This window comes from Narcine bancroftii, chromosome 3, assembly GCF_036971445.1.
Source record: "Narcine bancroftii isolate sNarBan1 chromosome 3, sNarBan1.hap1, whole genome shotgun sequence".
Lineage (NCBI taxonomy): Eukaryota > Metazoa > Chordata > Chondrichthyes > Torpediniformes > Narcinidae > Narcine > Narcine bancroftii.
The window spans coordinates 5,939,405-5,954,251 of record NC_091471.1 but is presented as its reverse complement, the minus strand read 5'-3'; the positions used below and the strand labels follow the sequence as shown (position 1 = coordinate 5,954,251).

The following is a 14,847-nucleotide window of genomic DNA, read 5'->3' as shown; positions in this document are numbered from 1 at the left end:
CCTTAAAACCAGCTCCATAGCCAAGAAAGCCCAGCAGCTCCTCTACTTCCTGCAAAGGCTGCGGAAAGTCCATCTCCCACCACCCCCCCCCCCCCCCCCCCCCATCTTCACTATATTCTACAGAGGGTGTATCGGGAGCATTCTGTGGAACTTAATCACCACCTGCTTTGGTAGCTGTACCTCCTTGCACCGCAAGACCCTGCAGAGGAGAGTGAAGTCAGTGGAAAAGATCAGTGGGGGCTTTCTTCCAACATGGAGGACATCGACCACACTCGATGCAGGCGAAAGGCAATAAACATTGTGAAGGACTCCACACACCCCTCACATAAACTGTTCTCCCTTCTGCCACCTGGTAGGAGGTACTGCATCACTAGGGCCCTTACGTCCAGATTGGGCAACGGTTTTTCACCCAGGCTATCAGACTCCTGAATTCCCAGAACCAATGTGCATAGAGTAACCTGGTACGGGGATTCTTACAGTATGTTTAATATTTAATATTTTATTTGCTTAACTTCTAACATATTTGTGCAAATATGCTCTGTGGTCCTGGAGAAATGCTATTTTGTCTTTACCGTGTGAGTATGGTATGAACGATAAATAAAGTTATGACTTGACATGATATAATCGGAAAATTTTTGGACCAATTTTTTGAGTCAAATTTGGAGGGAATCGACTTTTACATGGGTCATACTTTTGACCACAGTAAGTACCTGTGTCGCTCAAGGCATCGGGAGCTCAGATGGTTGGGACCAGGTGGTAAGTCTGCGTTCAGGGCGTCAGGAGCTTGAATGGGCTAGCGGTCCGGGCGTCAGGAGCTTGGATGTGTGGGTGTTCAGGGTAAGACTGCATGACCAGGGAGTCGGGAGCTCCAGTGAGCGGGCAGGCGGCCAGAGTGAGGATCCTCTGTTACGGCATCAGGAGCTCCGGTGGGTGGGCAGCCGAGGCAATGATCTGTGAGTGGGGTGTTTGGACCTCAGATGCATGGGCACTCAGGGCCAATAAAGGGGGTGGGGGGGGGGAAGTATCAACGAATACACGAGTATATTTGGTACTCAATTTGGATTGTACACATTTCTGTAGAGCTAGTCGACCTGCTGCCTCTCAACGCCAGTGACCTGGGCTCAATCCTGATCTCCGGTGCTGTCTGCTTGTGGAGTTTGGTTGTTCTTCCTGTGACTGCGGGGATTTCCTTTGTCTTTATCAAAAAGCAAGAGTTGGATCGAAAAGATGGGCCATGGCCCACTCGGGGCCACACTGTGTTTACAAGTGGGTCTTTAAAAATGTTAAATAACATACTTGAAATTAGATAAAGATGCGTTTCTTACAGAGCTGTCTTTGACTTGAAAATAATACTCAGTCATAGCCATGGCATGTTAGGCCGGAAGCCAGATGGGCCTTAGACTGAAAAAAGGTTGAGATCCAATATGAGAGCAAATTACAGATGCTTAGAGAAGCATAGTAGGGGTTAGGTGAGAACCATAGTAGGGGTTGGGTGGGGCTTTGACAGAGGTTTTTGAGTTTTCGTGAGCCGTAGGTCTGAAAGACAGATGAATAACGAATGTTGGCCCTTTATCAATAAATGAAAATCAGCAGGTTTAGGTCTGGAAACTACAGGCCGGTGAACCTTTCATAAGAGGTGGAGAAGTTGTTGGGGAAGGTTCTAACAGGAACACTTGGAAAGTGCAATAAGCATACCAATCCTGGCAACATCCTTGTGAATGTTTTCCACCTTAGGCCATAAGACCACAAGACACAGGAGCAGAAATAGGCCATTTAGCCCATCGAGTCTGCCCCACCATTTAATCATGAGCTGATCCATTTTCCTTTCGGTCCCTACTGCCCAGCCTTCTCCCGATAACCTTTGATGCCCTGGCTAATCAAGAACCTGTCAATCTCTGCCTTAAATTTACCCGATGGCCTGGCCTTCACACCCACTGTGGCAAGAAATTCCACAGATTTACCACCCTCTGCATCTCTGTTCATCTCAATCCTGAAGTTGTGCCCTCTTATCCTAGACCAGTGGTTCACAACCTTTTTTTCCACCTCACATATCTCCTTAAGAAATTCCTTACTAACTACAGAGCACCTATGGCACCCTGTGGTTAGTAAGGCATAATATAAGGTGTTATGTAAGTGGGAAAAAAAAGTTGAGAACCACTGAGCAGGACTCTCCCACCGTGGGAAACAACCTCTGTCCGTGCCCTTCAACATTTGAAATGTTTCAATTAGATTCCCCATCATTCTCCTAAGTTCCAACAGATATATAACCATATAACCACTTACAGCACAGAACGAGCCAGTTCGGCCCTACCAGTCCATGCCGTAGCAAATCCCCACCCTCCTAGTCCCACTGACCAGCACCCGGTCCATACCCCTCCAATCCTCTCCTATCCATGTAACGATCCAGTCTTTCCTTAAATGTAACCAATGATCCCGCCTCGACCACGTCTGCTGGAAGCTCATTCCACATCCCCACCACCCTCTGCGTAAAGAAATTTCCCCTCATGTTCCCCTTATAATTCTCCCCCTTCAATCTTAAACCATGTCCTCTAGTTTGAATCTCCCCCACTCTTAATTGAAAAAGCCTATCCACATTTACTCTGTCTGTCCCTTTTAAAGTCTTAAACACCTCTATCAAGTCCCCTCTCAATCTTCTACGCTCCAGAGAAAAAAGCCCCAGTCTGCACAACCTTTCCCTGTAACTCAGACCCTGAAATCCTGTCAACATTCTCATGATACAGGCCAAGATCCGTCAAACACCCCTCATAGGGTTAATGACATGTTTCCTGTAGCTGGGTGACTGGAACTACACAATTCCTCCGCCTTGCATAACACCCCCAACTCCTGTACTCAGTGCCCTGTCTGGTGAAGGCAAGAATGTCAAACGCCTTCTTCACCACCCTGCCGGCCTGTGTTGCCGCTTTCAAGGAACTATGTACCTGTTCCCAAGCCGCCAACATACCTCATGGATGAGCATCTACAATCACACACCCCCCCCCAACCAGATTCCGTAGACTGATGTGAACAATTTTTCCACATCTCCCTCAGAAATGCCCATTCTAATTTCTGAGATTGTGTGCATTGATTGAAAACTCTAAATTCTAACCAGCAGAATGGCCTTTTCCTGCTCCTTCTTTTGTTCTTATCAGGGGAATGAAGGGACGTGGGGAAAAGGCAGGTCGATGGAGATGAGCTTGTCATCAGATCAGCCATGATCTCATTGAATGGCAAGGCAGGCTCGATGGGCCGGATGGCCGACTCCTGCTCCTATTTCTTATGTTCTCCCAAAATACTCTAAAATTATGAATATTTTTCCCTAAATCAGTGAACACTTTCACAAAGAAATATTTACTCTTTCCCGATCAAAAGGCTCCTAGAAAATGGCAGTGCTGCTACTGGTGCAGACCCACAGAGAGCAAGGAGCGGAATCACAGCGCTCCCATGGGGTCTGACTGCCATCAGCTTTGTACAGGCTTTAAACTGCCTGTAAATTGAGCCCACGGTGGCTTTATTTAAAAATAATGCAACCGCGGGATCTGCGCCCAAGATGACGGCTCCTATGATCGGAGCGGCCACGAGGGGTTGCAAACTCCACAAAAGCAGAGGATTGGGGAGAAAATGGGGAGACCACCCCTCTCCCCCTCCTCCCCCCCCCAACTCTGAGAAGGAGAAGAAGAGGAGACAACACATGGGCCGGTGACCACTGCGGTGGACTAGTGAGGGGCTCTGGGGCTGAGGAACACACAGGCAGCATGACTGTTGGCGACTCAAGGCGAAGAATCCACACAGGCTATGGACTGCTGGCGACTGCAGTCAAGGGAGTCACACCGGGCTGCGGACTGTTGGAGACTGGCTCGAGACCGGGTGAAGGGGCTACCAGGCATAGGCACCAGGATGTGAGAAGGTGCTGATGGGGCTCAAGGGTTCCTGATGGTGTCGAAGGTTCAGATCTGGAACTCGGGCTGCTGACAGTTTGGACTGGACTGTGTGGCTGCAGGGGCTGTGGTAGCACTGGAGACGGATCCATGGACACTCGGTGACTCTGGGGGGCTCTCTTTTGCTTCTCTTTCTCTGACTGTAAGAATTACATGTCAATAAATTGAATCTTGATCTTGAATCACTCAGAAAATATGTGCATTTATTCAAAATCTGTTAATTCCTTAGTCGGTTCAGGACACCAACATATTCTAGATGTGGCTTCACTGAGTCATTTGCAATGAGATTGCTACAAACCAAGCTTTTGGTAATAAATATCAAGTTAGAGCATACTTTTTTAAATGGATGCCGCAACTGCAGGTTAACTTTCTTTGACTCCTTCACAAGCACATCCAGTTCTCTCAAAATACCAACATTTCACAGCATCCCACCTTTTAAAAAATATTCAATATTTCCCACAAAAAAAGGAGAATCTCACATTTCTCCAAACTGTTCTCCATCTGCCAGGCTTAATCCGTCAATATCCCTCTGCATCCTCCTCACAGCATACTTCTTCACCAAACTTGGATCCAATCCAGTCACTCCCCTGAACTAACGTACAATTTAATTAGCCAAGGCCTCAGACAGATCCAGGTGACTGTCAAGAATTAACCCCAAGTTAGATGTAGGCCTGGGGCCCCACGAACTTTTGCGATCATGGCTTCTGCATCACCAAAAGATACTTGCTGGGTGCATCACAGCGTGGGACGGGAGCTGCTCTGCTCAAGATTGGGAGAAGTTGCAGAAGGTGGTGAGTGCAGCTCAGAACATCACGCAAACTTCCCTCCCCACCACGAACTCCATCTCCATCTCCTGAAAGGCAGCTGATACACTGAAGGCCCCATCCCACCCCGGACACACTCTCTTCTCCCTCCTCCCATCAGGGAGAAGGCTGAAAAGTGTGAAAGTGCCCACTGACAGGCTTAAAGAATGTTTTGTTCCTGCAGCCATCATGCTTCTGAATGAACCCCACTATAGTCCTCCCATACTGCCCTTGCTTGGTGCTGTTTGATCTTTTGTTTTCATTGCAACTCGAGGAGGCACAGTTGCATGGATAGCATAATGATTAGTGCAGTAATGTTACAACACTGGCACCCGACGTCGAAGCCGTCACTCTCAGTAAGGAGTTTGTACATCCTCCCTGTAGGAAAACACGTCAGTCTTCAGACAATGTGGTTGAAATAAAAAAGCAATGGTGAAGAAACTCAGTTGGTCCAACAGTGTACTTTATATTGTAAAGATAAAGACACATAACCAACGTTTCGAGCTTGAGCCCTTCATCAAGGTGTGAATGAAATTTCAGCAGATGCCCAAACAAAGAGGTGGGCAGGGGAAGGAATGGGGAGAAGAGCACAGACCAGCTGAGTTTCTCCAGAATTGTGTTTTTACATTCTTCCCCGTGTCTGCCTGGGTTTTTCCTCCGGATGCTCTGGTTTCCTCCCACCCTTCAAAACGTACAGGGGTTGTAGGTTAATTGGGGGATTTGGGTGACATGGTCTCTTGCTGAATGTCTAAATTTAAAATTTAAAATCTAAAACTTCATATGCTGAAAATCACGCTCTTCTACTTTCCGCGGCTGTATGATTGCTCGAGATAAGCTGTTAGTCTGCTCGCAGAAGAACCCTTCTCACTGTACTTGGCACAATGTGACAAATGAAGTGAAACTTAACTCCACATTTCCGCCTGCCTTGGCAGCCTCACTTATCAGTATTGATCTAAATACTCAAAGACTAATTTCACTACCCTTTCAGCCAAGGGAGCTCCAAAGTTTCCAAGTTAATGCAAGAAATAAAAATGCCTAATTTCTGCTGACCCTTTATTTTTACACAGCTCCAGGCTCTTAAACGAGGAAGCAGCGTTTCCACGTCCATCCTGTTAAAACTCTGGGGAGCTTGCATCTTTTTAGTCGAATCTCCAAAACTCCATTGGATACAAGCTAACCTCTCCAACCTTTCCTCAGAAGTCATCCCCCGCTTTCCATTTTATGGTTGAATAACCTTCTCCGAGCTTTTTAATCCGAGGAGACCAGTGGGAATCAACCACATTGATGGGTGTGCTCTTGCAGAGATGCCAGATGGCGTAAGGGTGGAAGGTGTCCTTTGTTTTATGGATATTAGTAAACTGGATGGGTGTTTTTAATGCAAGTAACTGATTGCCGGATAAGTCCATTTCAAGTCATCCTGATGCCGTGTGGAAGCTCTCTCACCCCAAGGTAGTTGGGCAGTGGTTGAGCAAAGCTGTCGTAGAACATTACAGCCCAGGACAGCCCACAATGTTATGCTGACCTATGTAGACCTACTCCACACTCTCCAACCAGACGGCATTAACATCGACATTACCACTTTCCCTTAAACCCCTCCTCTGAGTCTCTCTCTTTCCATGTCCTTGCTTTCCTCTAGCTTCCCACCCCTTCCCTCTCCATTCAGAGCTAATCCCTTTTCCTATCTCCTCAGCTTTTTTCTCTTCTATCCTTCCACCTGTATCTTCCCTGTTAGTCTGTACTGCTCTCCCTGCCCCTTTCTCCTCCTCTCCACTCCTCCCACCACCTTTTTATTAAGTCACATCAAGTTTATTGTCATCTGATTGCACAAGTACAACCTGACGAAACAGCGTCCTCCGGTCCTCGGTGCAAAACACAGCCAGGCATAACACACAAACAGACAAACAATACATACGCAGGACAAATACTCATATAAACAAATAAATAGATATTGCTTCATGAATATGAGCATCTCGGAGGCTCAGTGTGAGCAGTTCCTTTTGCCGTTCAGCATTCTCACTGCCCGTGGGAAGAGATTGTTTCTCAGCCTGGTGGCCCGGGCTCCGATACTCAGGGGAGCAGGCCCGAAACATAGATTACCTTTCACTTTGAATCGCTGCTGCGTGACCTGCTGGGTTTCTCCACTATTTTTGTGTATTGCTCTCAATCACAGCATCTGCAGACTTTCCTATTTAACCACAATTTAACCCTTCCCAACCTCACTCCCATAACCCTCTAGTTTTCTTAGATCCTTGTGCCTGTCTAAGAGTCTTTTGAATGTCTTTGTTGTACCAGCACCTATCCCTCTCTCAGTTAAAAATTACCTCTGATGTCTCCCCTAAACTTCCCTCCCTTCAACCTTAAACAGTTGTCCTCTGACATTTGTTCCTGTCACCCTGGGAAAAAGGTGCTAGCTGTCCACCCTACTGAAGCCCCTCATAATCTGACATACAACTCCAATCAGTTTATAAATTAAATTAAATTTTAAAATTAAATTTAGACATACAGCACGGTTACAGGCCATTTCGACCCATGAGTCTGTGCCACCCAATTTACACCCAAATGGCCTACATGTTTTGAACAGTGGGAGGAAACTGGAGCCCTCGGAGAACACCCACATGGACACGGGGAGAACATACAGAGAGTGTGGGATTCGAAACCTGGTCCCAATCGCTGGCGCTGTAAAGGCATTGTGCTAAACGCTATGCCAACTGCGCCACCCAAATGCCCTTTATGTACAAGTTGTAAAGTACCATGTTAACTGATGGCATTTGGAAGGTGACTGCAATCTGAATCCTTCATTAGATTGGAGATGTCAAGGAAGGAGAGACTTACATAATTGTTCATGTTCAAATATATTATCATCTGACTGCACATTTTCTTTGGCTTGGCTTCGCGGACGAAGATTTATGGAGGGGGTAAAAAGTCCACGTCAGCTGCAGGCTCGTTTGTGGCTGACCAGTCCGATGCGGGACAGGCAGACACGATTGCAGCGGTTGCAAGGGAAAATTGGTTGGTTGGGGTTGGGTGTTGGGTTTTTCCTCCTTTGCCTTTTGTCAGTGAGGTGGGCTCTGCGGTCTTCTTCAAAGGAGGCTGCTGCCCGCCAAACTGTGAGGCGCCAAGATGCACGGTTTGAGGCGTTATCAGCCCACTGGCGGTGGTCAATGTGGCAGGCACCAAGAGATTTCTTTAGGCAGTCCTTGTACCTTTTCTTTGGTGCACCTCTGTCACGGTGGCCAGTGGAGAGCTCGCCATATAATACGATCTTGGGAAGGCGATGGTCCTCCATTCTGGAGACGTGACCCATCCAGCGCAGCTGGATCTTCAGCAGCGTGGACTCGATGCTGTCGACCTCTGCCATCTCGAGTACCTCGACGTTAGGGGTGTGAGCGCTCCAATGGATGTTGAGGATGGAGCGGAGACAACGCTGGTGGAAGCGTTCTAGGAGCCGTAGGTGGTGTCGGTAAAGGACCCATGATTCGGAGCCGAACAGGAGTGTGGGTATGACAACGGCTCTGTATACGCTTATCTTTGTGAGGTTTTTCAGTTGGTTGTTTTTCCAGACTCTTTTGTGTAGTCTTCCAAAGGCGCTATTTGCCTTGGCGAGTCTGTTGTCTATCTCATTGTCGATCCTTGCATCTGATGAAATGGTGCAGCCGAGATAGGTAAACTGGTTGACCGTTTTGAGTTTTGTGTGCCCGATGGAGATGTGGGGGGGCTGGTAGTCATGGTGGGGAGCTGGCTGATGGAGGACCTCAGTTTTCTTCAGGCTGACTTCCAGGCCAAACATTTTGGCAGTTTCCGCAAAGCAGGACGTCAAGCGCTGAAGAGCTGGCTCTGAATGGGCAACTAAAGCGGCATCATCTGCAAAGAGTAGTTCACGGACAAGTTTCTCTTGTGTCTTGGTGTGAGCTTGCAGGCGCCTCAGATTGAAGAGACTGCCATCCGTGCGGTACCGGATGTAAACAGCGTCTTCATTGTTGGGGTCTTTCATGGCTTGGTTCAGCATCATGCTGAAGAAGCATCAAGAGCTATGGTGTATGCGGACGACCACAGGGTCCGTGGTCCGTGATCAGGGCGTCGGGAGCTCGGATGGGCGGGCAGTTGGGGTCGAGGATCCATGGTCGGGGCATCAGAACTCAGATGGGCGAGTGGTCGAGGCCAAAAATAGGAGATCGACCTTTAAATGGGTCATATGGAAAATTACACATACACAACCAGAAAACAACAGCATTTCTCGGGACCGCACAGATTACATAATACATTTCTCACGTTACACATAATAATCACATGCATACATAAAAATATAATATGAAGTAATTGAGACCTGGCCTTATGAGATGGAGGCCAGGTAGAATGGAGAATTTGGTCCATGTTAGATTGGAAGTTCTCCCCATTTTCCTCTAGATTCTTCCCAAAGATGTGTGGATCAGGAGGTTAGTAGACTGCCATAAATTGCACCTGGTATGGATGGAGAATTAGATGTGGGGGTGGAGGTGGTGGTGGCGAGATCAGTGGGTAGGTGAAGGTAATAGGTTGCAATAAAAACAAATAAGGGGCAGGGATTAAAAGGAACCGGAGGGACAACTTTTTCACACAGTGGTAGATACCTTATATATATACTCATGTAATAGTTGATCTCGTGGCCCAAAAATCGCAAATTTTCCATATGACCCATTTAAAGGTCGATCTCCTATTTTTGGCCTCGACCACTCGCCCATCTGAGTTCTGATGCCCCGACCATGGATCCTCGACCCCAACTGCCCGCCCATCCGAGCTCCCGACGCCCTGATCACGGACCACGGACCCTGTGGTCGTCCGCATACACCATAGCTCTTGATGCCCACCCACCAGAGCTCCCATCACCCAAACCACAGATGCTTGGCCCAGACGCTCTCCCATCAGAACTCCCGACACCCCAGCCACAGACTCTCTCCAAGGATCTGGACCCCCCCCAGCCATAGATTCTCTCCGAGGCTCCAGCCACCCTCCCATCCGAGCTCTAGGCACCCTGACCACAGATTCTCTCCTAAGCCATGGCCACCCACCTACTTGAGCTCCAGACACCCCAACCATAGATCTTCATCCAGGTTGCCTTCGCACAGGAGCTCCCATTGCCCTGAACACAGATCCTCATCTCGGCCGCCCTCCCACCAGAGCTCCCGACAACCTGGCCACAGACTATCTCCTAGCTCACAACACATGGACTTACCACCTGGACCCAGCCATCTGAACTCCTGATGCCTTGAATGACACAGGAACTTACCGCGGTCAAAAGTATGACCTGTGTAAAAGTCAACCTCCCCAAATTAGTCCAAAAAACCTGATGATTACACAAGTAAATACAGTATTTGGAAGGAGTTGTCAGAGGAAGAGAATGGTAACATTTAGAAGACATTTAGACAATTACTAATATGGAAATGTTTTGAGGGTTCTTGGCCAAATGTAGGAAAATAGGACAAGCTCAGATAACTGGGTTGGTATCAACAAGTTGGGCTGAAGGGCCTGCTTCTAAGCTGTATAACTCTATAGCCATGAGATACTGAGAGTGCAGTGAATGCTCGAAGAGCTGGCATTGATTTGATGGATGAAAATGTTCATATCCTTGGTGACGCCAAATTTGGAGTATTGTGTGCAGTTTTGGTCATCTAACTACAGGAATGATATCATTAAGATAGAAAGAGCGCAGAAAAGATTTACTAGGTTGTGCCAGGAACTGAGTTACATGAAAAGGTTGAACAGATTAGGATATTATTTCCTGGAGAGTCAAAAAATGAGGGATATTTGATAGCAGAGTATTAAATTATGAGTGGTATAATGTAGATCGAGTAAATAGACCGAGGGCTGGTGAGATATAAACCAGAGGACATAGGTTAAGGGTTAAAAGGGAAAAGTTTAGGGGGAACTTCTGACAGAGAGTGGTGGGGGTGTGGAACGAGCTGCCAGCTGAAGTGGTGAATGCGGCTCAATTTTCACATTTAAGAATAATTTGGAGAGGTACGTGGATGGGAGGGGGATGGACTAGGTGGAGGTCAGTGGGACATGGCAGAATAATAGTTTGGCACAGACTAGAAGGGTCGAAGAGTCTGTTTTTGGTGCTGTAACGTGGAATGAGAGGGATGACATGCAAAAGTTTAAGGCAGGAGACTTTGTGATAATCATTGGTTCACAGAGGAGCCAACTGGAAGGTAGGTGATTACTGAGATCTGGAGGTAGCCGAGGCAGGGCTTAGGTGGGGAAACAGGTGCGACTGGGTCCTCTCTGTGATGGGAGAATATGAACTGGGAATGACAGTACAGGTTCAAAACTCTGCTCCCAGATAGGACCACAGACTACTACAGCACAGAAACAGTCCCTGCGGCCCATCTATTCCATGCTGAACTATTTATTTACAATGGACACTGTGAGACCTGAGCTCCTCCAGCATTTCTGTTTTTACCACAATCACAGCATTGCAGACTTTGGTGTTTTAAATTATTTATTCTGTCTAGTCTCATCGACCTGCACTCGACCGTAGCCCTCTGCACCCCTCCTATTCATGTACCCATCCAATCTCCTCCTACATGTTGAAATTGAACTCACATTCACCACCTCCACTGGTGATTTGTTACACACTCTCACCACCCTCTAAGCAAAAATGTTCCCCCGAAAGTTCCCCTTGAACATCGCCTTTAACCCATGACCTCCTGTTCTTCTCTCCCCCAACCTCAGTGGAAAAAAACCTGTTTGCATTTACCCTATCTATACCCCTCATAATATGGAATACCTCTGTCAAATCTCCCCTAATTCTCCGGCTCTCCAGGAAATAAAATCTATAATTCAGCTCTTCAAGTTCTGGCAACATCCTTGTAAGTTCTCTCTGCAATCTCTCAATCTTATTCAAGAGTCCTTTATTGTCATGTAATAAAACAGGTGTAATATTACATGAAATTGTCTTTAGTCTGCTCATGCGCCATCATCAGAAATTGCCCTCTCTTTCCTGTAGGTAGGTGACCAAAAATGCACAGACTAATCCAAATTTTGCTTCAAATAATTAGGGAAAGCTCATGTACCAGGTCCTGGCCACAGAGTACTTCCCTCAACACTTTAATTAATGCCATTTCAGTCCTGAGGACATGAAAACCAAGGGGCATTGATTCACCTGAAAGGGGAAATGACAGTAAGATGTGGAAATTTAACATAACATAAACTGGCTTTCAGAATGGAGAAGGTGCATGGGGAATTTTAAAAGCATTTTTTTGGTTATGGAAGGGAAGGATTATTCCCTCTGGGTGGAGAATGAGTGATGGAGTGGTTTGTGAACACAAGGATAGTGGGAGCGCAGAATTATTTTGCTGCAGGTAATTAAAGTGGGGTCCCGTGGCTCTGTTTTTAATGGTGTGGAAAATACAGGATTATTAGGCTGACCAAAGCAGGGTTTTGTTTAGTACTGGCCTCTGTGTTGAGTCTGAGGTACGAACTCAGAATGAGGAGCATTCATGGCATTGAATTGTTGTACATAAGAGAAGACCACACAGGCAACCTGATCTGTTGATGTCAGAACCATTCAGTTTGCTTTTTCCTTGCACTTGCCCTGGAGTCAGAGAGTTGTCAAGCACAGAAACAGGCCCTTATGTCCATGCCAACCAAGCCCGTCCCATTTGCCTGCATTTGGCCTTTACCCCTCTCAATCGTTCCCATCCATGCAGCTGTCTAATTGCCTTTTGAAGATTACAATTGCCCTCGCTTCGACCATCCTTCAATTCAGGTCACCTCATTACAGGAAGCTCTGGAGAGGGTGTAGAGCAAATTTACTGGGTTGTTGCTTGGATTGGAAAACAAGTCTTATGAGGCAAAGTTAATAGAGCTGGGACTTCTCTCTTTGGAGGGAAGAAGGGTAAGAGGAGACTTAATAGAGGTCTACAAGATTATGCGAAGCATAGATAGGATGGACGGCCAGCACCTGTTTCCCAGGGTGGGGTAGCAAGCACAGTGTACAAAGTGAAGAGAGGGAAGTTTAATGGAGACGTCAGGGTTAAGTCTTTTACACAGAGAGTTGTGGGTGCTTGGAATGCATTGCCAGGGATAGTGGTGGCGGCTGGTACAACAGGGATATTTAATTTATTCTCAGACAGCATCATGGATGCAAGAAAAATAGGGGGTTATGAGTGTGATTTCGGTACACTCTGATGGGTGTTTATCATACTAAGTTTAATAGTTTGTCCACTGTCTCTGTTGGTGGATAGATTTCAAATATTCAGTAAGATTATGGCAGAAAGAAGCTGACTCAAAGTCAAAGTTCAGATTTATTGTCAGAGCACGTACATCACATCACGTACAACCCTGAGATTCTATATTCTGCGGGCCAGGCAGAATTTCTACTTGTCATTAGTGCAAACTGTACTCAAGAAAAAGATAAATTCACAAAATAGATGCATAAATAAAGAAACAAAATTAAACAAACTGCAATGCAGAGAGAAAAAAACAATTAAGTGCACAAGTGAGAGTCCTTAAATGTCCCTGATTGAGTTTGTTGTTGAGGGGTCTGATGGTGGAGGGGTAGCAGCTGTTCCTGAACCTGCTGGAGCGAGTCTTGTGCCACCGAGACCTCTTCCCCGATGGCAACAGCGAGAACAGAGCATGTGCTGGGCGGTGTGGATCCTTGATGATTGCCGCTGCTCTCCCACGGCAGCGATCCCTGTAGATATTCTCGACAGTAGGGAGGGTTTTATCTGTGATGTCCTGGGTTTTATGCTCAGGGGTATTGGTGCACCCAGTCATGATGCGGAACACTTTCCACTGCACATCTAATTTTTTTTTTATTTACAACATGGTAGCAAGTAATTCCATCCATTTAAATATCCCAATTAACCTACAACCCCGTATATTTTTAAATTAAAATTTATTCACCATACAGTAGAACCCATGTCAGCCAATTACACTCAAATTAACCTATAACCTTGTATGGTTATTGGAAGGTGGGAGGGAACCGGAGTACACGGGGGGATATCCATTCAGACATGAGGAAAACTCAAAATCTCCTTACAGATAGGGCCAGGTTTGAGCCTGGGTCGCTGGCACTGTCATATCATCACACTAACCTCTAAGCTAACCGTGCCACTTGCAGATGTTCGGCACGGTTTCGAATATCATACCAAGCCCTCGCAGATCCCTGAGTTAGTTACACACGAGTATGTCTGCAAAATTTGTTTGGGGCTTCATCCCTCTATTAATCAGACCATTCCACCTCTTCCCTTTGCAGCTTGTACAGATTATAATCAACACTACACACCTGGAGCGATCGTGTAAGTTTCTGGAGGAGTTCATCACCAACATTACCAACGTACCCCCAGAGACTGTTCATGCCACCAAGCTGTATGGAACAGCCACCTTTAAGGTAACCAGCAGTTTTGTGCACAGAATTTAGGTCCCATACCAAATATACTGCTGCCCTGGAGTGAACATTTTTTAAATTGTGTACAGCACGATAAAAGGCCCTTCCAGCCCAGGAGCCCGTGCCGCCCAAATACACCACCCCAGTACATTCTTGAGGGGTGGCAGGAAACCAGAGCATTCAGATAAAACCCACGCAGCCACAGGGAGAATGTACAAGTTCCTTACAGATGGCTGGAGGAACTCAGCCGGTGAAACACCTATCTCCATTATTCCGTACTGTTACGAGCCCAGAGGACCTCAAAACCCAGCAGCAAAAGATCTGCACCACGACAAAGGGTTACTTAAACAAAAGTTGCTTTTAATTATCTTTGAACATGAAAATAGAATCAAACTTTAACTTATCTCTATTGACTCACTAAACCTACTTAACCCCCTTCTAATTCTAAGTGCACGTATATGTAATGTGTGTGTAAGTTCAGCAAAGTTCTTTGGTTCACAGTCTAATTGCAGGCAATTCTTATACTGTGCACAGAAGTTAACATTAATAAAGTTCACCAGGCTTTAGTGGTTAACAGGTAAATGGCTACCACTCAGAAGGGTTCTTGTTGGTTTTCAGGTCACCACAGAGTTCCTTTCTGCTTCTCCTATTCCAAGGGAAACACCGGTCAGCCAGTCCTCTCCTTTGACCAGGCCGTCTTCCAGTGCTTGCCAGCTTGTCCCTCAGGAACCGATGTCTG

At 46.6% G+C, this 14,847-nt stretch overlaps 1 protein-coding gene across 7 annotated transcripts in view; it reads left to right on the top strand.

Moving 5' to 3' along the window:
* exoc6b (exocyst complex component 6B) overlaps positions 1–14,847 on the top strand; it is an 866,329-nt gene that overhangs the window by 577,837 nt on the left and 273,645 nt on the right. For all 7 annotated transcript variants that reach the window (XR_011353246.1, XM_069923433.1, XM_069923435.1 and 4 more), the window contains exon 17: positions 13,977–14,111. Coding sequence is in view for 6 of the 7 variants with exons in the window: in XM_069923433.1 (XP_069779534.1) it covers positions 13,977–14,111 (135 nt within the window). In the remaining variant the exon portion in view is untranslated. The remainder of the gene's footprint in view (positions 1–13,976; positions 14,112–14,847) is intronic.